This window comes from Euleptes europaea, chromosome 20 (assembly GCF_029931775.1).
Source record: "Euleptes europaea isolate rEulEur1 chromosome 20, rEulEur1.hap1, whole genome shotgun sequence".
In the NCBI taxonomy this organism is placed as follows: Eukaryota; Metazoa; Chordata; class Lepidosauria; order Squamata; family Sphaerodactylidae; genus Euleptes; species Euleptes europaea.
In genome coordinates, this window is record NC_079331.1 from 5,248,640 (window position 1) to 5,273,006 (window position 24,367).

The following is a 24,367-nucleotide window of genomic DNA, read 5'->3' on the forward strand; positions in this document are numbered from 1 at the left end:
AAAAAGGGTTTTTTATTTGCAGTCTCTGATTTGAGCTGGGTTTTGTTTTGTTTTTTAACCCAGGGCCTCTTTTCCTCTCATTACTAGCATCAAGTACACCAAAACTACCACCCTTGGAATCAAATCTTGTGGGTCTTTACGCTGCCTCTTTAATTAACGTGGCTACCCCTTTGGGACTCTTCCAAACAGTTGTGACTGCTTGTGCTTTACAAACCAGCTTTTAAACGTGACTCTCGCAAGCCGTTCGGCGAGGTCGATTGCAGTTGCGCAAGCGGGGAACCGCCCCAATTTTTCATGCCCTCGAAATGCACTAATAAAACTTTCTGGCCCGAGTTAAAGGCTTAAATCAGAAGCTGCAGCCACTCCCAGGGAACCATTACACGTTATTATCGCTGAATTTCCCAGCCTCCACAAAGACAGTTCTCTCTCCCTCCCCTCTTTCTAAGGATGGGTTGATGCATCCCATCTAAAGCATCAATTTCCCTTTGAAGGCCTGGTTTTTAAAAAAATGCTTTCAGCTTCCTTCACTCTCCCCACCCTGGTAAATGTAGCCTCTGTTGGCTTGTCTCTGGGCTAAGCTAGGACATGCATGGCTTGCTCGCTCAGGGAGGTGCAGAGGATGCTGTTATGCTTCCTGGTTGGGTAGTCCGGTCTCGCATCCGGTCCTCGGTGACAACAAGCTGGCTCACGGAAAAAGAGAACAAGGTTGGCACGCCGTTTCTTTTTCTCCTAGGGAGATATGAGGTTGCTCCCTCTGGCTTGGGGAGGACTTTGGCACATGCAGAGAGGCACTTCTGATCTTTGGTTCAGACACACCGCGAAACAACCCTGGTGTAGCTTTTAATGTGGGAAAGGCTCCCTCTTGTCTGAAGCGGGCGGTCTCTTCCCTACATGCAGAAAACTAGGACACCAAGAAGCAGTCGCTGTTCTAACCCGGCCTTCAGGACCAGACTGAAATAATATCAAGAAAGCAAGAAAAAACCAACCGAAATCCTAGACAGAAAAAGCCGTTCAAGAAGCAGGGTTAAAGGGTTGGAGGGTGTTGAAATGATGGGAGAGAGGGGAGGAGTGGGGAAATAACAATCAGTTTGTAATTTGCTTATTAATGTAAATAATTTATAAATCTATCCTTTTTTTGGGAACTATTATGTAACCTATTAGCATTTATTTTATTTTATTTTTATTTTAATTGATAATATTGGTGATTAGGTTATATAAGACAATGGGTATATAATGGACATTAGGAATAAATAGAAAATTATCAATAATTATATACTAGTCTAGTAAGAATAGAGAATAGGTTAGAGGAAGCTGGGGGGGAAGTCCAAACTATTAGATGTATTTAACATTGAAGGTATACATTAAGCTATATATTGCTACTTACTAACATATGGAATGATAAGCTTTATGAAATACCGAATAAGATGGATTGTGTTATTATGGAAAAAATAATAAAAAGTAATTAAAAAAAAAAGGACCAGACTGAAATAGCTCCCCAAGCAAACTACCTGCATTTAGAAAACTAGACCACCAGGAAGCACTCAGCAGCCTAGCTCAGGCTTTAGGCTTGAGTCCTGAAATAGTTCCATGGACAAACTCCATGCATGGAGAAAACTAGGATATCAGTGAGCAGTTTCAGCCGAGTTCAGTCTTCAGGCTGACACTGAAGTATTTCCGCACACAAAGTCCATTTATGCATGGGAGGTTTTGCCTTGGATATGCTGCTCTCTAGACCAGTGGTTCTCCACCTGGGGCCATATGGCCCCCCGGGGGTCCCCAGGATATTCCAAGGGGGCCACAGGTGAAAATTGCGTGAATGGGGGGGCCACGGCACAAGACTAGGGGGCCACAGAGGGAAGTGAGAAGGGAAGAAAACAGAAACACATGAAAACCTAACACATGACTTTCTTCACTGCACTTCTATGCATTGTTTGCAACTGTGGATTTTTGTATCGCCTTGTGTGTGAACATTGTTGTTTATTAGCGTGTTGTATTTCCTTTTTGTGGGGTATTTTTTTTTTGTAAATTTCAGTTTCCCAATAAAAACGGCATGAGTGCATTTTGTGTGGCTGTTTATGCTTCTTTGTTCCTTGGCTATTTGCAAACAAAACACTGAAATAGCTACCTTTCTACCGGTAGGACAGGGGGGGCCACAGGAAGGAAACAAGGTTGGAAGGGGGTTTATTGTAGAGTTTTGAGAATCTGGATGGGGAAAATGTGCATCTAGAAAGCGGCAAATCGAAGTCGAAACCTCCTGTGCATAAATCCCCAAAAGAGACTCCCTGCATGTAGAAAACTGGAATCCCAGGAAGGAGTCAGCAGCCTCAATCAGTTTCCAGGCTATTAAAATAGCCCCGCAAATAAAGAAACTCCTTGTGCACAGAAAATCGGAATATCAGGTAGCAGTCGATAGACCAGGTCAATATCAATATCAATCATTTATTGCGGTCAAAAAACCAGTTCGGCACAGAATAGACCAGGTCAACTCTTGGGATGAGACTGAAATAGTTTCACAAAAGACCAGTTCAGCACAGAATAGACCAGGTCAACTCTTGGGATGAGACCGAAATAGTTTCACAAACTCCCTGCACGTAGAAAACTAGCCCACCAGGAAGAAGTCACCAGCCTCGTTCAACCTTTGGAGTGAGATAACAACAGCTGGAGACCCCTGAGAGCACAAACTAGGTATATTGATCTACCAAGTACGTTTTCTCTCTGATATCCTAGCTTTCTCCCTGCAAGGATTTTTTTTTTTTAATAGGGAGCTGAAATCTGCTGCAAACGCCCAGCAACGCAGTAGCAGCTGCCTGCTCGGTTCCGCGGAAAGCGTCCCTCGCTCCTAAAGAATAAGCATGCCCGGGATCGGGTTGCACAAACCACTGGGCGGGGGGCAACAGGCACCCCCCCTAGACCCAAGCCGGCTCCTCCTTCGGACCGCTGTCTGCAAATCCCCCTTTCCCAGCATCCTTGCTTCCGCCCGTCCCCCCTTCCCCGCCCCTTCGAGCCGTCAAAAGCAGAAAATGAAACTGATCCCCCGAAGCTGCAACTGAGTTTCGCTCTTTCTTTCCTTCCGCATCTGCAATCTGCAACCTGCAACCCGCATCTGCAATCGAAACCCTCGGGTCTGGGCTCCGGGAGGAACCGGAGTCCCCTCGCCAATGCAGGTAGAAATGGCCCTCCCACCCCCAGCCCTACGAGATCTCCTTTTCTTCTCTTGCATGTGTGTCTGTATTTCCCACTCTTCCTCCTAGAGAAATGGCGCTCAGTTGCCCCAGGCATCTCTGCGACTCTGTGCCTTGGTCGTCCTTAACTTAAATAAGAGGGGCTGATCGCCGCCCTAGCATTTAATGTCATAAAACAGATAGAAAGGCAGTATATATATATTTTTTTCACACATAGTTAAATTGTGGAACTCCCTGCCCCAGGATGTGGTGGCTGCCAGCTTGGAAGGCTTGAAGAGGGGAGTGGACAGGTTCATGGAGGAGAGGGCTATCCATGGCTACTAATTGAAATGGATACTAGTCATGATGCAGACCTATTCTCTCCAGGATCAGAGGAGCAGGCCTATTATATTAGGTGCTGGGGAACCCAGCAGGCTGGTGCTGCTGCAGTTGTCTTGTTTGTGAGCTTCCTGGTTGGCCACTGTGTGAACAGACTGCTGGACTTGATAGACCTTGGTCTGATACAGCAGGGCCTTTATTATCTATCTGATCTATCTGTTGGAACTCCCTGCCGCAGGATGTGGTGATGGCTGCCAACTTGGAAGGCTTTAAGGGGAGTGGACATGTTCATGGAGGAGAGGGCTATCCATGGCTACTAGTCAAAATTGACACTAGTCATGATGCATCCCTATTCTCTCCAGGATCAGAGGAGCAGGCCTATGATATTAGGTGATGTGGAACACAGGCAGGTTAATATTGCTGCAGTTGTCTTGTTTGGGGGCTTCCTAGAGGCACCTGGTTGGCCACTGTGTGAATAGACCTCTGGACTTGATGGGCCTTGGTCTGATCCAGCAGGGCCTTTCTTATGTTCTTTTGTTCTTTGATTACTCTCTCTCTCTTTTAAATCGAATTCAAGTTTGCTCTTGCAGAACTTCCTGGTTGATACTGGGATTGTTGCCACCTGGGCAAACACGCCAGTCCGGAGAGTGAGTCTGTAGAACGTGGTTTTTGTGTGTGTGGCCAGTGGTCTGAACACACATGAAGCTGCCTTATACTGAATTAGACCCTTGGTCCATCAAAGTCAGTATTGACATGCAGAAGGTCCCGTTCAATCCCTGGCATCTCCAGTTAAAGGGACTAGGCAGGTAGGTGATGTGAAAGACCTCTGCCTGAGACCCTGGACAGCCATGGAGGGGGGCTATGGCTCATTGGAAGACCATCTGCTCGGCATGCAGAAGGTCCCAGGTTCAATCCCCGGCATCTCCAGTTAAAGGGACTAGGCAAGTGGGTGATGTGAAAGACCCCTGCCTGAGACCCTGGAGAGCCGCTGGCGGTCTGAGTAGACAATACCGACTTTGATGGACCAAGGGTCTGATTCAGTAGAAGGCAGCTTCGTGTGTTTTGTAGACTCCATGTGTTCTGTAGACAACCCACGTAATTGTGCCTACAGCAAGAAGCTTCGGATGAGGCATAATCCTAACCTTTCCCGTTACTCCCTTTTCCTGCAGGGGATGGAGGAAGAATTCCAGTTCCTGTTGTGTGAGAAATGCCACAGGGAACCCCAAGACCCCAAGCTCCTCTCCTGCCTCCATACCCTGTGCTCCGAATGCGTCGCGGAATCCAAGCCCGTCGGCCACTGCCCGGTGTGCCGGGTTCCCGTCCCCCGCTTCCAGGACAACCTCCTCTTCACGCACCTGCAGGCCAACTTGACCACTTACCAGCAGATCGCCGCCGGCAAAGGCTTGCTGTGTTCCCGTTGTAAAGTGGAAGCGGAGTTCTGGTGCTCCGAATGCAAGGAGTTCCTCTGCGTGAGGTGCTATGACGCCCATCAGTGGTACTTGAAGCGGAACAGCCACGAGGCCCAGAAGATCAGTGACGTGAAGGTGGATTCGGCCACCAGGTTCCTGGCGGGGGCACAGAAATCGTGCATCCTCTTCTGCTCCAATCCTGCCCACAGTAACCAGGGTCTGATTTCAAAGTATGGAGCTGGGGGGTGCCTGCAAGGAATTAAAAAAGCAAACTATTCAGAAGGCTCTCTCTTTCTTCCTCTCCAGGATCCTATAAGGAGAGCCAGTGTGGTGTAGTGGTTAAGAGCGGTGGACTCTAGGAGAACTGGGTTTGATTCCCCACTCGTCCACGTGAGCGGCGGAGGCTAATCTGGTGAACTGGATTTGTTTCCCCGCTCCTCCTCACGAAGCCAGCTGGGTGACATTGGGTTAGTCACAGCTCTCTCAGCCCCACCTACGTCACAGGGTGTCTGTTGTGGGGAGGGGGATTGTAAGCCAGTTTGATCAAACCGGCTTACAATCCCCTTCCCTTCCCACAACAGACACCCTGTGATCAAACCGGCTTACAATCCCCTTCCCCTCCCCACAACAGACACCCTGTGAGGTAGGTGGGGTTGAGAGAGTGTGACTTGCCCAAGGTCACCCAGCTGGCTTTGTGTGTAGGAGTGGGGAAACCAACCCGGTTCTCCAGATCAGAGTCTCCCACAGGGGGTTGGACTAGATGACCTTGGTGATCCCTTCCAACGCTATGATTTTATCTTCTGGGCATGAAGTAGGGGTCACTGGGTGTGTGTGGGGGAGGCAGTTGTGAATTCCCTGCATTGTGCAGGGGTTGGACTAGATGACCCTAGTGGTCCCTTCCAACTCTATGATTCTACCTTCTGGGCATGGAGTAGGGGGTCACTGGGGGTGTGTGTGTGGGGGAGGTAGTTGTGAATTTTCTGCATTGTACAGGGGGTTGGACTCGATGACCCTGGTGGTCCCTTCCAACTCCATGAGTCTTTTGTCTCGACAGCATCTATTGCCGCCAGTGCTGCAGGCCCCTGTGTTGTTCCTGTGCCGTCTTGGACGGCGAACACTCCAAATCCTACTGTGATATCAGCGTGGAGATCCAGCAGAGGAAAGAGGAGCTGGGGAAGATGAGCGAGGAGCTGCGGGAGAAGGAGCAGTGCTACGAACAGACCTACGCCGACCTCCAGCAGCGGGCCCTGCAGCTGGAGTCGATGTGGAAGGAGACCCAGGACCTGATCCAGGAGAAAGTGGAGGAGATGATCCGGTGGATCCGGCAGAAGGGGGACCAGTTACTGGAGGGCGCGGAGAAGCGCATGCACAAGGAGCTTCAGGACGGCCAGGCAAACCTGCGGGACATGGAGCGCATGCTCGGCCGGATGAGGACCGGCAAGCAGCTGGTGGAGAAGATGAGCAGCTTCGCCTCTGACCAGGAGGTGATGGACATGCACCCGTTCATCAAGCAGTCGCTGGAGGAGCTCAAGAGGGAGAGGATGCCGATGGCGGGGCAGAAGATCCAGACGATGAACTTTGAAGAGATCAGAACGAAACTCTGGGCTTTCTGTAGGAAAGTGATGGGGATTAAAGGTGAGGCGCTGCCTGGCGTCGGCATCTCTCTGGCCTGCTCGGGTGGCTTCTTAAGAACATTTAGTCCAGCATCCTGTCTCACACAGTGGCCAACCAGTTCAACCACAGGGCATAGAGACCAAGACCTTCATGAGAACATCAGAAGGGCCCTGCTGGATCAGACCAGCGGTCCATCTAGTCCAGCATCCCGTCTCACACAGTGGCCAACCAGTTCCTCTGGAGGTCCAGCAACAGGGCACAGAGGCCGAGGCCAGCATGGAGTAGTGGCTAAGAGCGGTGGACTCTGATCTGGAGAACCAGGTTCGATTCCCCACTCCTCCACATGAGCGGCGGAGGCTAATCTGGTGAACTGGATTTGTTTCCCCCACTCCTCCACATGAAGCCAGCTGGGTGGCCTTGGGCTAGTCACTCTCTCTCAGCCTCACCTACCTCACAGGGTGTCTGTTGTGGGGAGGGGAAGGGAAGGTGATTGTAAGCTGGTTTGAGTCTCCCTTAAGTGGTGAAAGTTGGCATATAAAAACCAACTCTTCTTCTCCTTCTCCTCCTCCTTCTTCTCTTCTTCCTCCCTTCTCCTCCTCCTCTCCACCCTGTGCATAGTTTTATAAACCTCTATCACAGGGATCCCCAACCATTTTTGAGCCTGCGGGCACAGCTGGAATTCTGTCACGGTGTGGTGGGCTGGTGGGCACGGCCCCGAAATGGCCATCGCAGCTCACCTTCAGCCATACATTGAAGATCCTTGTGGTGTAGTAAGCAACTGCTGCCAAAGAAACATTTTTAAAAATGGTCATAGCCGATCAAATCTCCAGTGGCCAACCTGAACCTTTGCTGGGCCAAAGCCCCTCTTTACGTGTCCTTCTCTCCTTGCAGATGGGGCCTCCACCAGCTACGTGCCTTCTTCTGCTCAGGCGCACAACACGGTAAGGTGGCCGGAGATCATGTGGAAAGGGACCCCCTCCTCAAAGATGTTGACAGGGTTGGGTTTGGACCAGGATATGGTTTCCGTAGAATATCTAAGCAGCAAAGCACCGAGCACGAATGGCAAAATAGGCTGGGAACCTTCACTTGCGTTGGGGCGCACTGGAAGAATGTGAGGGATGCGTAGATGTGTTCCTGGATCGTGCTCAGCTCCGATGTGGTTCAGTGGGAATTTGTGCAGTAGTTTGTGGTGGGATTGTTCTGTAAAGGCGACGGATGAAGTTGAATGGCCTCCAGGGGGGTGGTTATTTTATTGTATTTAAAACATCGACACCCCGACTTCCTAATGAACGGCCTTCAGGGCGGCTTGCAGTCTAGAACGAAACGGCCTCAGATTAAGCTCACAAACTTTCTTTGGGGGGGAAAAAAGACCAAATCATTGCAAAATCATAAAAATCATAGCAAGGCAGCAAAAATAATAAAAGGCAGGTGGTTTTAAAAATAAAATTGTGTGTGTGTGTTTATTTGGTATATGTAGGTACACACGCAACATATCCCCAAGACAGACAGTGGAAAATTGGTTCTCAGCCGGGGCTATGTCTATGAGATTTCCGGCTTGCCCTTCAAACTATGAGTGAAGCTGGAATTCTGCTAAGATTTGTTCCTAAGAGAGCCAGTGTGGTGTAGCGGTTAGAGCGTCGGACGAGGATCTGGGAGACCCCGGGTTCGAATCCCCGCTCTGCCACGGAAGCTTGCTGGGTGACCTTGAGCCAGCCACCCACACTCACCCTAGCTTACCTCACAGGGTCGTCGTGAGGGTAAAAAAGGGAAGAGAGGCGAATGATGAAAGCTACTTTGGTTCTCCACTGAGAAATGGGTATAAATGAGATACATAAATAAGAACAGCCATGCTGGGGGCGGGGAGAGGATATGAATTGGGGCCATAGCAGTATGTGTGTGGGGTAACCTTTCTCCGCAACCATTTGGGCACGTATCTTTTTCCCACTTCGTTGGGATCGCTGGTCATCTTGTAGATTTACTTTGGCTTCTGGCTAATTGTCGCAGGAGCCAAGTTCACCTGTCCGTCTGTCTCTCTTGGGAGTTGAAGCTGTTTTTAATTTCCATTTCTGTTTCTTTTGCATATAGGACGTTCCGCGTAATGAGACAAACCATCCCAAGGCCCAGGGGACGCAGATGCCTATGTATACCCTCAGCATTGAAAAGAGTCTTCATGGATTTGTAAGTTCTCTGTGGGTTGTAATGAGTTTGCTACTATGTCCAGCTCCTCCTGAGCCGTTCTGGTACTTACTGGGAGGAAACAGCACACGGAAAAAATATTCTAGGTTGTCAGTGTTGTTTTTTTATGGACAACTATGGGGTGGTGTAGTGATTAAGAACGGTGGTTTGGAGCGGTGGAGTCTGATCTGGAGAACCGGGTTTGATTCCCCCACTCCTCCATGTAGGCTAATCTGGTGAACTGGATTTGTTTCCCCGCTCCTACACATGAAGCCAGCTGGGTGACCTTGGGCTAGTCACAGCTCTCTCGGCCCCACCTACCTCACAGGGTGTCTGTTTTGGGGAGGGGAAAGGAAGGCGGCTGTTAGCCAGTTCGATTCTCCCTTAAGTGGTAGAGAAAGTCGGCATATAAAAACCAACTCTGATTCTTCTTATTTGGATTCTTCTGATTCTATTTATTTTATTTTATGGATTTTATTTGTATTATAAGCTGTCTTGATTGCTGTCTGGAAGAAAGTCGGCTGAAAAATGTTTAAAATAAAATAAATTAAGTCCCCTGGCGGCATGCTGGGTCTTCCTCCACGAACCCGACGGTTTGCTCCTTACCTCCTAGACCCCGTCCATAACCATCCTGAGGAAGCGACCTCTGGACCAGTGTGAAAAATCCACCCAGGCCTCTCCCAAGATGCCGAAGCACGAAGCCCATGACAGCCAGGAGGGAGAAACCTCTGCCGGGCACATCCAGGACGCGGCGATTTGCCCTCCGTGCGCCCACGAAATGTCCCTGGAGAGAGACCAGAGAGTCATCAACAACTCGGACGACGCGGACCAATCTTTCCTGGAGGTCTGCGAATCGGGTAAGAAGTGACGACGTGAGTCAGGGCCCCATAAGCAGAGAGATCTCTGATAGCGTGCCCCACTAATTCTCCTTCCTCCGCTTGCAGAAGTCACCAGTATAGTGATCAGCAGTTCGGACGACACCGATGCTGAGAACATGGTAAGTTTCAGATCCTCTCGGCGCTAGTGAAGGTATTGAGAAGAAAACCGGGTGTAGAGAACAGAGTTAACGTAGCTAATCCCATGGGAAATGGTACCTGCTGGCAAGTTTCGAGAAATATATGGCTGGCGTGAGCATGCGTGGGTATTCGGTGAGGCAGAATACCCACGGGTAGCTAGAGCGCCCAGGGCTGAACAAAGATACTTAAGAAGCTAAAGTTTCCCTTCTCTTAGCAGACTCCTCTCGGGAGATAACCCTTCAAGTAGCCAAATTTTGCCTCCGGTCTAGCGGGATTCGTAAACGGCGGATTGAAAACCTCTCCCCATAGAAGCTCTTCCCTCCTCTTCTTCAAATCATCCCTCCCAGAATCATCAACTTTTATTTTTTTTATTTTATTATTTTAACCTAACTTTGATTTTTATTCAGAGCTGATATTGTATCGAAATAAAACTTGGTTGAACAAAGACACGGCGCAGATCTGCTTGCCAAACAGAAAAAAACAAACAAAAATCCAGGGGCGCTTTGAAGACTAACAACATTTATTTCAGGATGAGTTTTCGTGAGACAGAGCTCACTTCCAGGAGCTCACCTCTGGATTTACGTATAAGCTAAACAAGCTATAGCTTAGGGCCCCACTCTCTTGGGGCCCCCCAAAAAATTTAAAGGAAAAAAAAAAGATGTACATTTCCAAAATATAAGATAAAAAACTTAATTATATTTCAGTTCAACAATTACTTTGATAAAATACATATTTTGTTATGTGCAAATGGCTTTAGATACCTATTAGGTCCATAAATTACCATATAGCATATATTCAATACGAAAAACAGCGACAATTTGTTGTTGACAAAGGACAGCTGGACATATAAAGGGCCCCATTACCTTCAATAGCTTAGGGCCGCTCCTCCACACGAAGCCAGCTGGGTGGCCTTGGGCTAGTCACAGCTCTCTCAGCCCCACCTACCTCACAGGGTGTCTGTTGTGGGGAGGGGAAGGGAAGGTGATTGGAAGCCAGTTTGATTCTCCCTTAAGTGGCAGAGAAAGTCAGCATATAAAAACCAACTCTTCTTCTCCTTCTCCTCCTCCTCCTCCCTTCTCCCTTCTTCTGTGGAAGGTTCGCCTTCTGCAACAGCCATTTTGCGGAAGGCTCCCACCATCCTGTGCCAGAATTGCCCACAGGGTCAATAAGGTGGGGACCTGTGATGTAGACTATAAAGCAGCCCTCAGCCCCAGGAGTTTTTCTGAGATGCACCCTGATATTCTGCCATCACTCACAAAGGTTATGGCCTCACAACCATCTGTTTCCTTTTCAGTGACCCTCTTCGGGTTGCAGAAGAGACTCTGACCGGCTGACTCCGTCGTGCATGAGGGCAGCTCTTCAGCCTTCCCGAAGAGATTCTAAAAATGCTTTTACGGCCTGCGTTTTCCGGTCTCGCTTGCTAAGATGAACCCCATCTCATTGCATCCTGGACGTTCGCTTGCCGTTGATATTTCCAGGAAAGTGTTTGTGCTCTAGCCTCTAGATGGCCATTACCATGGGCAGCAGCTCAAAAGGCTGCCACGTGTGGTGAGAATTTTTGTATTGAACATCCGTTTATATTCATAGAATACAATATTATATTTTATTATATGAAACATTGGTTTGGGTTAAGAAAACCCAATTTCATTAATCTGTAGCTTATTAATCTATAACTTAGAAGCCATATGAAGACCTGACTTTTAGCTGACCCCAGCTCCAGTTAGGATCTTGACCCTAAAGGGCATAGGAGATTGCGTTGCTAGGAGCTAGTCACCCAAAGCACATTAAGTGCTCCAAATCATGTTCAGAGTAGCAAGGCCGTTTAAGCAGGCAACAAATTGTCTGCTCACGTAGGGGGAGATTGTTTTGGGTACATTGGGTGACGGAGGGAACAAAGATTTATCAGAGACCTGGACATGAAAAACTTATTATGGAAGAAGATATTTCTAAACAATTTTAGTCATGATTTGTGGAGACTCATTTCCTCAAGAATTTGACAGGAGGGGGCCGTTTGAGACCCTCTCTCATGGTTCAGGCTATAAAAGGCTGGTCCAGTTGTCCAGTCTTTGTCCTTCCCAGGGAGAGACCATTCTGTCTCTCTTTTGGAATGACCCATCTGTCTGTCTGTGTATCAGTCTCTATGTGGGGTGTTGTTAAATCTGTCTAAGTATTCTTCTTCTCTTTGCCTTACAACCTTTGTAAGTTCAATAAACCGATATGCTTTACTGCTATGTGTGTGGTCTGAGACTGTCCTAAGTACACGGTTTGTGTTTTCCTATTACATTCTCTGCCTTTGCTTTGGTAAGTAGCAGGCAGAGGAGGCCAAAAATTAAAGGGCTCAGAGGTAAGAGAAAATGAAAATTTTCTCGCAACACCACGGACCGTCAAAAAGTTGGTTAGGGTCGCGTTTTCCCCCTTTTAATATACAAATCCAATGCCTCTGTGATTGACATAATGCCTTTTTTACTAAGCGATAGGGACCCCAAGGCTACATTGTCAGTGGCAAGATTTGTTTCAGTCCTTATATCCCTCCAACACTAGATATATGCTGCTCAAGATCAATTGATCAAGGAGCTTCTAAGGGAGGAAAGGAAAGGAAAGGTGAGGGTCGCACAGTCATTCTCTGCTTTCACCGAAAGTCCTTTTTGAGAAAGAGCGATCGCGCGCGTTTGTCATCTGTCCTGAAAGAATGACGTTTGGCTCAAGCAGAGATGCTTAGGTTTTTGTTTTAGAGTAATCATTGTAGTATCGTTTCTCAAAAGCGAGGGACAAAATTACCTAGGTTTTATGTCTCCTCCTTCAATCCGTTTTCTCTCATTTTCCGGCAGCCCGTTTGAGCTTCAGGGCTCAACTACATTTGTCTGATTGCTTCCTGTTTCTTCGCTAGCTCGCCCCAGGCGTACCTGCCTGCGTGATGTCCCTTCCTCTAACACAGAAAGTTGGACCTTGGTCTGATCCAGCAGGGCATTTCTCATGTTCTTATGTTCTTGAAGGTTTCCTTCTGCAGCGACTTTTCTCCATCTGAAGAAACCTTTCTCCCTTGAAAAGAAAATTTCACGAAAGGGGATCATAGGATCCGACCCAGGTTTGTTTTTTCACTATACTCACCGATTGCCTTCGTACTCACTGGAGGTCCGTTTAACAGACCAGCTGATGGGAAGCAGGGCCAAAATAAAACTATCCCATCAGGGGACTCGGGGGAAGGTACGTGGTTCACTTCAGCCGGTTTTAGCCCCCGTTACATACCCAGTTATACAGATAATTCCTTCCCCCCTTTTTGCAACTCTAAGTCACAATTAAGGGAGTATTCCTGCAGTTATAACCCATAATCAAGCTTGAAAACGTGACCGACGCTTTGAGCCCTGCCAGAAACCGAGGCATGCTTTGGAATTCATCTGGCTACTCTCCACGATCGGGAAGGACTGGGGGAGGAACGGGCAGAAGACAGGCACCCTTCCATCACGCCCCGACCGAAATTCACTTTTAAAAAAATTCTATATTTAGTTGATATTTTATCAAGCCATAGCCAAAGCAGCGAAACCTACATTGCGATGATAATTCATTGCCTAATATTCTCCGCCCTAAAGGAAATATTATTTAGGTGGTTTCTCCGTCTTGATAACGTTTGTAACATTTCAAGAGCGGTGGTCTGGAGTGGTGGAGTCTGATCTGCAGAACCGGGTTTGATTCCCCACTCCTCCATGTGAGCGGCGGAGGCTAATCTGGTGAACCGGGTTGGTTTCCCCACTCCTCCACACGAAGCCAGGCGGGTGACCTTGGGCTAGTCACAGTTCTCTTCGAGTTCTCTCAGCCCCACCTACCTCACAGGGTGTCTGTTGTGGGGAGGGGAAGGGAAGGTGATTGTAAGCCGGTTTGAGTCTTCCTTAAGTGGTAGAGAAAGTAGGCATATAAAAAACCAACTCCTTCTTCTCTCAGCCTTGATCCGGTGGGGACTCAAGCTCACAGGCCAAGGTTGACCGGTACTGGAGAACCAGTTTGATTCCCCACTCCGCTGCATGAAGCCTGTTGGGTGACCTTGGGCTAGTCACAGCTCTCTCCGAACTCTCAGCCCCACCTACCTCCCAATGTGCGGAGGGGAAGAGAAGGCGATTATAAGTCTCTTTGAGACTCCTTAAATGTAGAGAAAAGCGGGGTGTGAAACCAACTCTTCTCCTTCTCTCCTCTCTTACTTCTGGGGTGCATAGAACAGGACCTCAGGTGTCAATCTTTTAAATGTGGCAGGACGTTAATAGGAAGGCTTGTAGAGCAATCTCTGTGGTAGGGAGACAGATTGACGTTCGCCCTGCTCAGAAGCTAGAATTTGCCCATGATTCCTCTAGAAGGCCAGTAGATGTCATTGTCTTCTAAAAAATCGACCACCTTTTCTTTGCACCCTCAAAAGGCACAATTTGGGATCCGTTCCTATCAATGCAAAGTGATAACCCCTCTGCAATGTGCCTCTTCGACTGAAGCATCCTTAAATGACTGGCCAGGACGAAGGCCGAAAACCCAGCAGCAGAGAGGAGAGCTATTACTGGTGGAGGAAGAAGAGGTGTTTGTAGCGACGTAGCAAAAAGGCAGTTGGGTATAGCAGGGAGCCTAGAATGCGTCCGAACGACCTGTTTATCATTCTTTTGTTCCCGAGCATTTGCATTTGATGCTTTTTGGCTTTTCCTTCTGTACAAGAAGTTTGCAATAGGCAAGAGGGAAAGTGGGTAGGGTAACTGGGGACAGGAAAGGGCAAATGTGGGACGGACAGTGGGATCAGAGGAAACCAACCCAAAGCAGGCTGGATCTGGGAGGATCTGGGTGCAACTGCAGAGCGCATGGGACCTGGGCCTCCCTCAAGAATGAACCCGCAGAAATGGCTGGATTAGTCCCTAGATATTGTTCTGCAGGAAAACCACCAGGCGGTGCTAAAACCCCTGGTTCCATGGCAAACCCAGGAGCTGGGATAGATGCAGTTCAATCAATCATCTTTATTTCGATACAAGATCAGCTCTGAATAAAAATTAAAAGTTAGGTTAAAATAATTAAAAGGATTAAAAAGCGTGTTAATGGTTCGGGGAGAGATGGTTTGAACAGGAGGAGGGAAGATCAGCTTTGGGGTAAAATTTCCAGCAAGCCGTTTTTGAATCCCACCAGACTGAAGGCAAAATTTGGACACTTGGGGTGGTTCTCTCCCGAGAGGAGTCTGCTAGAGAAGGGAAACTTTAGCTTCTTCAGCTCTCCCAGGAAAGGTTGACAACACGGGGAGAATATTCTGTGATCTTATATCGTTGTAAAAAAGGGCATTGCAGCAGAACAGGTTCTATGGTTTCCACTTTCTCTGTTTTGCATGGGCATAAGAACACAAGAAAAGCCCTGCTGTATCAAACCAAGGCCCATCCAGTCCAGCAGTCTGTTCACACGGTGGCCCAACCACTGTAATCGTTGGCAAAAGGGATGCAGTGGCTGTTTCTGCACACACTCTGTAGAGACTTGCATGTTTTAAAAGGCGAAGATCGATTGTCGGCAGGGGGGCAGCCCAGCCTTCCCCCCCGGGCGGATTGAAGAGGTTATCGAGCAGAAATCAAAGCAGATCGGAGCCGCAGATGAGGAGGGTTCTTTGCCACCTTCTGGCCCATTGGCAGCCCCTCCGTTTCCTTCTGGTGGGAGTTTTACTCCTAGGGTGAGCAGAGAGAGGTCAAATAGCACCTGCTGCATGCTCAGAACCTCCAGGAGTTGGCAAGAAGGGGATGTCCTTTCAAATGGTCTATGATAGCTAACTAACCCTGTGATTTTGAGATAATGTTTTGAGAGTTGGAGCCTATGGCAAGTTATCCAGCATTGGAAAGTCTCTCTCTCTCCCTCTCTCTCACACACACCAAGAAAAAGAAGAAGAGCTGGTTTTTATATGCCAGAAACAAACCGGCTTACAATCACCTTCCCTTCCCCTCCCCACAACAGACACCCTGCGAGGTAGGTGGGGCGGAGAGAGCTGTGACTAGCCCAAGGTCCCCCAGCTGGCTTCGTGTGTAGGAGTGGGGAAACAAATCCCGTTCACCAGATTAGCCTCCTCTGCTCGTGTGGAGGAGAGGGGAATCGAACCCAGTTCTCCAGACCAGAGTCCACCGCTCCAAACCACGCTCTTAACCACGATGCCACGCTGGAAAAAGCCAAGCAGAGTTCTTCAGAATCAAGATGGAAGCATTGTTCAGGAATCAGGGTGGAATGTAGGTGCTGGACCAATTCCATTTCCAATGCACATTGTTCAAGACATCCAGAAGAGCTCTTGGAACATACAAAGATGATTCCCCCGCCCATTCATGTGGAAAAAACGTGCGCACATTTTAATTAGCACCGTCAGTTTTGAGCTAATCTCCTGAAACGGCATAGAATATGCCACATGCCGGATTCGGCGTTATTAATAATGTATCGCTTAATTTAAACCATTCATAGAAAACCTCCGCTAAAGCCCGTGGCAAAGCGTTCTTCCGGAGAGCGCAAATCCACAGCATTTATGAAAATCTCCCTCCTCCTTTTTTTGCCCTCCCTTCAAAAGTAATTAAAGCCCAAGGGGCAGAATTTTGTGCCGCGTGATCACAATGAGACAGAATGCAATTAAGTCAGGTGGCCACAAAGTTGGCTCTGGCTGGCCAATAACAGGATGACACCTCAAGTCAAAAATCCTTCCACTAAAACCCCAGTAAAAGGCATTTCATAGAATCACAGAGTTGGAAGGGACCACAGAGGCCATCTAGTCCGACCCCCTGCTTAATGCTTAGGTCCATTTGCTTAGATCTCCCCACGTTTGCCCACCCTAAACAAGTAATGGACCTCTTCATTCTGATCCTGTTCAGGATGGTAAGGCTATGGCAGTATTTTGAAAAAGGATCTGTCTGGTATGGATTCCAGAGCAGGGGAAACTTCAGGATTCCTGGAATGAAATATTATTCCCCAAGACACCAATACAACGAAAAGGAAATCTCAAGCAACCCGCCTCATGTAGTGCCTTTTACATTTTATAGTGTAGTGGTTAAGAGCGGTGGACTCTTAATCTGGAGAACCGGGTTGGTTTCCCCACTCCTCCACAAGAAGCCACCTGGGTGACCTTGGGCTAGTCACAGTTCTCTCCCAATTCTCTCAGCCTCACCTACCTCACAAGGTGTCTGTTGTGGGAAGGGGAAGGGGTTGTGAGTGTAAGCTGGTTTGATTCTCCTTAAAAGGTAGAGAAAGTCAGCATATAAAAACTAACTCTTCATCTTCATCTTCTCAACACTCTGGCTACACACCATAAGTATGTTCTCTAATGGGAAAAGAGAGCCAGCATGGTGTAGTGGTTAAGAGCGGTGGTTTGGAGCGGTGGAATCTGATCTGGAGAACCGGGTTTAATTCCCTATTCCTCCACATGAGCAGCAGAGGCTAATCTGGTGAACTGGATTTGTTTCCCCACTCCTACACTTGAAGCCAGCTGGGTGACCTTGGGCTAGTCACACTCTCTCCGCCCCACCGACCTTACAGGGTGTCTGTTGTGGGGAGGGAAAGGGAAAGTGATTGTAAGCTGGTTTGATTCTGCCTTAAGTGGCAGAGAAAGTCGGCATATAAAAACCAACTCTTCTTCTTCTTCTTCTTCTTCTTCTTCTTCTTCTGTTTATACACAGTTCGTTTGTTGATAGCAAAGACAAAATTAGTTAGCTAAAGCCAACTGTCAAGTCAGAGGAATGGGGTGGCATTTGGCCTGGGTTTTTCCAAATAAGGAGATACTGATGCTTCTTGAATTGTGTAAGAGGTTGGGTTCTGGTCAAGAAAACAGGAAGATTTGGGAGGTCATTACTGGGAAATGGTTTGAACAAGAGGCCAGGATTTACAGCTTTCTTCCATATTTAGTTTGAGATCTTCCAGAACCTTCCAACAGCCCTTCCTAACAAGGGGCGGCCTTCCCTAACTGGATGAAAATTCATACACAGTGTTGCTGATGGGGCGGAGGACGATGACAGTGAATACAAGTTTTTGAGGATATAAATTGGGTGTGGAGGGTCTTCTCTTTGTTCTTGCGTATCCGTCTCACTGCCAAGGAGTAGAAGCCACCCACCTTCTAATCTTGACCCAGAGTGGACTTCACTGTTTCAGCTACTTGTGTAATGTGAACTAGAATTCTTCACTGCAGTGAGCTGTGTGAGATTTAACAACCTAAGAAGGTAAGATACCTAGAAGGTAATATGCTAGAAGAAGGTAATATGCTAGAAAGCATATTCTCAGTTTTGTGGATTTCCAGAAAATAAAGTGCTGGAGGCAGGACCAAGTCCAGTGATCCTTCGCCCCCTTTGATGGTTAGGGCATTTGTCTTAGAAGTCTGATTTTGAGACAGCAAAACAGTAGGAAATTTGACAACTGCTGACCTAGAAGAAGAGTTGGTTTTTATATGCCAGCTTTCTCTACCACTTAAGGAAGAATCAGACCTGCTTGCAATCACCGCCCCTCAACAGACACCCTGTGAGGTCGGTGGGGCTGAGAGAGCTGTGACTAGCCCAAGGTCACCCAGCTGGCTCCGTGTGGAGCAGTAGGGAAATCAACCTGGTTCACCAGATCAGCCTCTGCGGCTCATGTGGAGGAGTGGGGAATCGAACCCGGTTCTCCAAATTAGAGTCCACCGCTCCAAACCACCGCTCTTAACCACTACGCCATGCTGACTCTAGGGACCAGGGGCTTAAGCCAGACTGATCTGAAAAGGTTGTGACTTGAGATCGTTTGCATCAAAACATTATACACAGAGATAAATAGTCTGGCAGACATCTAGGTGGACTAGAGATAAAGGACCGGTCACAGGGTTTGTTCCTTCCACTGAAGAGAGACACCCGTGTCTGGACTACTGCTCTTTAGGGTCCAGCTTCACGAAGCATTGGAGTTCTGTGGTTGGACCTCTAGACAGGTCCCATTTTTAAAAAAACCTGGTTAACATGGTTAATATAAACACCAGGGTTGTAGGAAGGAAGCCAAGATGGGGCACAGAGGGAGCTGTCCAAATATTCAGGTGTAGTATGCCAAGGACTCCATAACCTAGATGGCCCAGGCTGGCTTGATCTCAGTCAGATCTTGGAACCTACGCAGGGTCTGCTCTGGTTAGTATTTGGACGGGAGGCCACCAAGGAAGTCCACGGTTGCTACACAGAGGCAGGCAATGGCAAAGCCACCTCTGAACATCTCTTGCCTTGAAAAACCTGCTGGGTTGCCATAAATCATGAAGTGGTTTATTATGTTGGGCTAGGGCTGGGGGGATCCAGGCTCAAATCTCTACTCAACCCAGAGGCTCGGTGGGTAACCTTGAGCTATGGACTTCCTCAGGCTAGCCTCCCTCGCAGGGTTGCTGTGAAGACAAAACACAAGGAAGGGCACCCTCATCACTTTACCCAATGGAGAAAGAGCTTATAAGTAGTTCCAGAAGGGAGCTAATTTTTGTTGATTTTGCTGGGCATTGGGGTGGGGTGGTGGTGGGTGGGAGGCATAAGCATTCCCTGGCTTGGACAGCCGGCGTCTCTTCCAGCCCCCCAACTCATGACCAGCTTTGCTCCTACCCCATTTTCACAGGGTGCAAGGAGAAAGTCCCCCCACCCTATGTACTCTCGCAATGGGGGAGGGTGGGAGAGAGCCCCACATTTTTCTGCTCTATTCATAAAGGTGTGGATTCACAGCCTAACCCAGCGCACACCAATTTGGGAGTAAGCCCCACAGTATATAGAGGGGCTTGCTGTCGGGTACCCCATGGGTCAGGGATGACCTGGTGCTTGCACAGGGGACTACCTTTACCTTCTGCCAGGTAAGTGTGCAACTAGGATCGCAGCCTTATTTTGAAGAAGAGTTTTTTTTTTATATGCCGACTTTCTCTACCACTTAAGGCAGAAGAAAACTGGCTTACACTCACCTTCCCCTCCCCACAACAGACACCCTGTGAGGTAGGTGGGGCTGAGAGAGCTCGAAGAGAACTGTGACTAGCCCAAGGTCACCCACCTGGCGTCATGTATAGGAGTGGGGAAACCAACCCGGTTCACCAGAATAGCATCCGTTGCTCACGTGGAGCAGTGGGGAATCGAACCCGGATCTCCATATCTTAACCACTACACCACGCTGGAGAATGGAGTTGGGGGGGATTACTACAGGGGGAGGCTCGGGCAGGGTAGGGACAGCTGGGGATCACGATTCCGCCCCTCCCTCTGATTCCAAGCTCTTTGCTTTCCATTAGAGACCCAGCAAAAATAAAAAGGAAAAAGAAAGGAAAAAGCATTTCTAGCTGACCCCCTGCAGGGATAGACTGGGGGGGGGGGGGAGATGATGGCTTGGAGACATATCGACGCGATAAATATTGCATGGTCTTCAGTCGGGGGGGGGGGCGCGGCCGTTTCCACTGCCTCCCTGCAACGGGAGGTGGGGACCAGCCGGGCGCGCGTCCGGAGCCGCCAGGAGCGCGCCGGCGGACCCTCCTGAACGCAGGCAGGGATGGCTTTTTAAAAAGTGGGTTGGAATTGAGGGGGGGGGGGAGGGCGGGGAGGGGAAAGAGGGGAGGGGAGGGGAGAGAGAGAGCCGCACCCGGAGGCGCCGCGGCGCCGCGCAGGCAGGGCTGGGCAGGCTGCGCGACCAGCCGGCTCCTCTCCCGATGGCGAGCATCACCCCGGGGTAGCAGCCAAGGGTGCCGCGCGGCGACCCCCGGGCTTCATGGGGCGCCCGGAGTTCCGTGGGCCTTCTCCCCCCGGGGGGTCGCTCCTGGGGATGTCGCCCTCCTAAAGACGCCCCCCCCCCCCGGAGCCCCAGCGGAGACGGTGAGGGGGACCTGGCGGAGGATGGAGGCTGTGCGCCCTGGCTCCTTGGAGAGGTCGCCGGTGGCATGGAGAGGGGCGCGCCTCTGCCGTCGGGGCTGAGCCCGGGGCGGGCGACAGGGGGAAGAGGCTCGGAGCTCCCCTCTCCTCTCCTCGGCTGGCGCTTCAGCCATCTCGCCTAGCGGGCGGAGCGAAACCCGACGGCAGGTCTGCGCGCCTGGCGAGGCGCGCGGAGGGAAAAGGCAACCGCTTTGCGCACGGGCGAGTGGGGAAGGGGGGCGAGGTGGGGGCACCCTGCTAAAGGATTTCTTTTGGGGCGGGGAGGGGACAGGTGGGTGGGAATGCTGGAGAGGGAACGTGGCTCCCAAAGGACGTCTTCGGTGGGAAATCTGGGTGCCGTCGGGGTGCGCTTATGGGAAACTCGGTCTTCTTGACCGAGGGAGCTTGGACTCACGTCTCTCCCGGACTCGACTCTAGCTGTTCTCTGTCTATCCAGGTTGTCTTGCAAGTTTAACATATTAGGTGGGGGGCACAATTGGGGGGGGGCATACACGAACGCAGAAAGCGTTGGGGTCGAATGACAGCTGCCTTTTCCCCTCTGAAAATCTCGGTCGCTTTTGGATGCCAACGCGAAACGCGTGCCAGATGGAGGCAGAGGGCGGAAAGGCAGGAGAGGCGACCCCCGGCTCTTTCCCATCCCTATACGTCGCCTTTGAACGTTCAATATTTTCTGCCAAATAGAGCCAGCGTGGTGTCGTGGTTAAGAGCGGTGGTTTGGAGCGGTGGAGCCTGATCTGGAGAACCGGGTTTGATTCCCCCACTCCTCCACAGGAGCGTCGGGGGCCAATCTGGGGAACCGGGTTGGTTTCCCCACTCCTTCACATGAAGCCAGCTGGGTGACCTTGGGCTAGTCACAGCTCTCTCGGCCCCACCTCCCTCACAGGGAGTCTGTTGTGGGGAGGGGAAGGTGATTAGAAGCCGGTTTGATTCTTCCTTAAGTGGTAGAGACAGTCGGCATATAAAAACCAACCCTTCTTCTTCGTCCTCTTCTTCTTCTGACTTATAGATTAGTGTGTTTGTGGGGGGAGAGAAGGAGGCGAGAAGAAGAAGGAGGGAAAGAAGGGGAGACAATGGAAGAGGACGGGAAAGGAAGGGACGCGCTGGGACCGGGAACAGCGCTGGGGTACCGGAGGCAGGGGGGAGGCGCGGCTTGTCCTCGACTGGGGGACCCCACCTTCCTCCTCTCCTGCGCTGCGGGGGGTAACTAGGGTATAAAATTCTGGTGAGGGTCACGGAGGGGGCAGGATTACTGGAGTAGGGGGCAGCCCCCCTGCCCGGCTGGGAACCTCGTGAGGAAGGGGGCTTGGAGGGAATCTTGGGGGGGGGGGCTCTTGGGAAGGGCCCTCTTCTCAAGGGCAAGACTGGAGTGGGGATCTCAGTGGAGGCGCAAGGGGCGGCTGTTTCTTGGGATCGGGCTGGGCCCCCAGCAAGGCTAACCCGCGCTTCTCTTTCTCTTTGCCAGGGCCAAGATGCGCGGCGCGCTGCTGTTGCGCGCCTGGCTGGCGGCGGCGACGGCCTACCTGGCCGGGCCGGCGGCGGGCTGCCCGGCGCCGTGCGCCTGCGTGGACAAGTACGCGCAGCAGTTCGCCGACTGCGCCTACAAGGACCTGGAAGCGGTGCCGGCGGGGCTGCCGTCTAACGTGACCACCCTCAGCCTGTCGGCCAACAAGATCGCCGCCCTGCGCCGCGGCTCCTTCGCCGAGGTGACGCAGGTGACCTCCCTGTGGCTGGCCCACAACCGGATCGGGGCCGTGGAGGAGGGCACGCTGGCCATCCTGGGGCAGCTGAAGAACCTGGACGTGAGCCACAACCAAATCGAGGCCTTCCCCTGGGGGGACCTGCGCAACCTGAGCGCCCTGCAGCTGCTCAAGATGAACAACAACCGCATGGCCCACCTGCCCGCCGCCGCCTTCCGCACCCTGCGCGACCTGCGCTCCCTGCGCATCAACAACAACCAGTTCCCCGCCGTGGAGGAGGGCACCTTCGAGCCCCTCACCTCCCTCTCCCACCTGCAGATCTACAACAACCCCTTCGACTGCAACTGCCGGCTGATGTGGCTCAAGAACTGGACCGAGAACACCTTGATCTCCATCCCGGAGCGGGACTCCATCCGCTGCGCCGCCCCGGAGCAGCTGCGGGGCCTCCCGCTGGCCCGCGTCCCCTACCTGCAGTGCGCGCCCCCCGCCCTCCGGCTGACCTACCACCCCAACCTGGACCACACCCAGCTTTACTACGGCTTCACCCTGGCCCTGCACTGCCAAGCGGCCGGCGTGCCCCAGCCGGAGGTCAGCTGGAGGATCCAGGCGTCGGGGGAGACGCTGGAGATCCCCAGCCCCGGCGAGGAAGGGGAGGGCAACCACCTGCCCCCAGAGGGTGCCCCGGGGGAGCGGTTCCGCGCCTTCGCCAACGGCACCTTGCTGATCCCCCATCTCAGCAAGAAGGAGGAAGGCACCTACACGTGTCTGGCCGCCAACGAGGTGGGCCGGAAGCAGACCTCGGTCAACGTGGCCGTGGCCGACGCCCAGAAGGACCCCCTGGGCGACCCCCAAGCCCAGCCCGGGGGCGGGAAGCCCGCGGACGGCAAGCCCTCCAAGAACAGCGTCATGAAGCCCGAGGAGAGGAGCAAGGGGGTCCCGGCCAAGCCCACCCCCGGGAACTACCACCCGGCCGGCCCCCCGGACGCCGGCGCCCCTTTCCAGCCGCCCCACTTCGAGAAGAAGTGCGGCTCCGGGCAGGCCACCCGCTACGTCTCCAACCACGCCTTCAACCAGAGCGCCGACCTCAAGCCCCACAGCTTCGACCTGGGGGTCATCGCCCTGGACGTCTCGGAGCGAGAGGCCAAGGTGCAGATCACGCCCTTCTACACCCAGCCCGAGAAGGCCCACCTGCGGATGCTCTACCTGTGCGAGGAGCGGCGCCGGGGCCACGCCCTGGTCCAGTGGTCCCAGATCGAGGAAGGCGTCAACGCCTACTGGTTCCAGGGCCTGAGCCCCGGCACCAACTACTCGGTCTGCATGACCTACGTCGGGGAGGACTGCCAGGTCCAGGTGGTCTTCACCACCAAGCAGGAGGTCCCCTCCCTCATCATCATCGTGGTGGTCAGCATCTTCCTCTTGGGCCTGGCCACCGTCCCCTTGGTGGGGGCGACCTGCTGCCACCTCCTCTCCAAGTACCAAGGGAAGACCTACAAGCTCATCATGAAGGCCCAGAACCCGGACCAGATGGAGAAGCACATGGCCGCCGACTTCGACCCCAGGACTTCCTACCTGGAGCCGGAGGGGAACTACGACCCCAGCGAGGTGGGAGTCGGGGAGGAGGAGGGAGGAGGGCGTGGGCCGGAGGGGGGAGGGCCGCTGGAGAGGGAGGAGAGCGCCGGGGTGGGCTCCCTTCCCGAGGGGGGCTCCCTTCCAGGGTCGCAGTCCAAAACCAACCCGGAGGAATTCGAGGTGCGCTCCGAGTACAGCGACCGGCTCCCCCTGGGAGCCGAGGCGGTGACCATCTCCGAAGAGATCAACGGCAACTACCGGCAGCCGGCTCGCTGAGGCTCCCCCTCCGGCGAAGCCCCCCCCTCCGGAGCCCCCAGGCCCAAAAAGAAACCCAAGGAAGCGCAGTTCTCGGAGGGACCCCGAGCAGGGCTGGCTGACCGGCTGCGGTTCTTCGAAGATGCAGGGGGAAAGGGAACACATTTAAAATCCCAGCCAATTGCTGGGTGTGGTTAGGGGGTTTTTTTGGGGAAGGGGCGGGGTCGGTTACTGGGGATGCCCGGAACAGGGGGGCACAGAACGGGTCTGCTTTCTAGCCTG

The 24,367-nt window shown here is 51.6% G+C and overlaps 2 protein-coding genes across 2 annotated transcripts; both read left to right on the plus strand.

The window, feature by feature from the left end:
- Positions 1-4,573: 4,573 nt before the first annotated feature.
- Positions 4,574-14,284, plus strand: PML (PML nuclear body scaffold). Its single transcript, XM_056866045.1, has 6 exons — positions 4,574-5,139; positions 5,964-6,544; positions 7,415-7,464; positions 9,312-9,555; positions 9,643-9,695; positions 14,117-14,284. Exons 1-6 carry the CDS (start codon positions 4,574-4,576, stop codon positions 14,282-14,284), a joined length of 1,662 nt encoding a protein of 553 aa, XP_056722023.1.
- Positions 14,285-22,031: 7,747 nt separating this feature from the next.
- On the plus strand, positions 22,032-24,108 carry LOC130492050 (immunoglobulin superfamily containing leucine-rich repeat protein 2-like). The gene has a single exon (XM_056865837.1). It carries the CDS (start codon positions 22,034-22,036, stop codon positions 24,104-24,106), a length of 2,073 nt encoding a protein of 690 aa, XP_056721815.1. The 5' UTR covers positions 22,032-22,033; the 3' UTR covers positions 24,107-24,108.
- The last annotated feature ends 259 nt before the right edge of the window (positions 24,109-24,367 follow it).

Excerpts from the sequence above, each read along its gene's own strand:
- PML (XM_056866045.1), top strand. The coding sequence starts at position 4,574 with ATGTGTTCTGTAGACAACCCACGTAATTGTGCCTACAGCAAGAAGCTT. Across the intron at positions 5,140-5,963 it reads AACCAGGGTCTGATTTCAAA|CATCTATTGCCGCCAGTGCT; the intron begins GTATGGAGCTGG and ends TTGTCTCGACAG. Across the intron at positions 9,696-14,116 it reads ACACCGATGCTGAGAACATG|GCACAATTTGGGATCCGTTC; the intron begins GTAAGTTTCAGA and ends CACCCTCAAAAG.
- LOC130492050 (XM_056865837.1), top strand. The coding sequence starts at position 22,034 with ATGCGCGGCGCGCTGCTGTTGCGCGCCTGGCTGGCGGCGGCGACGGCC.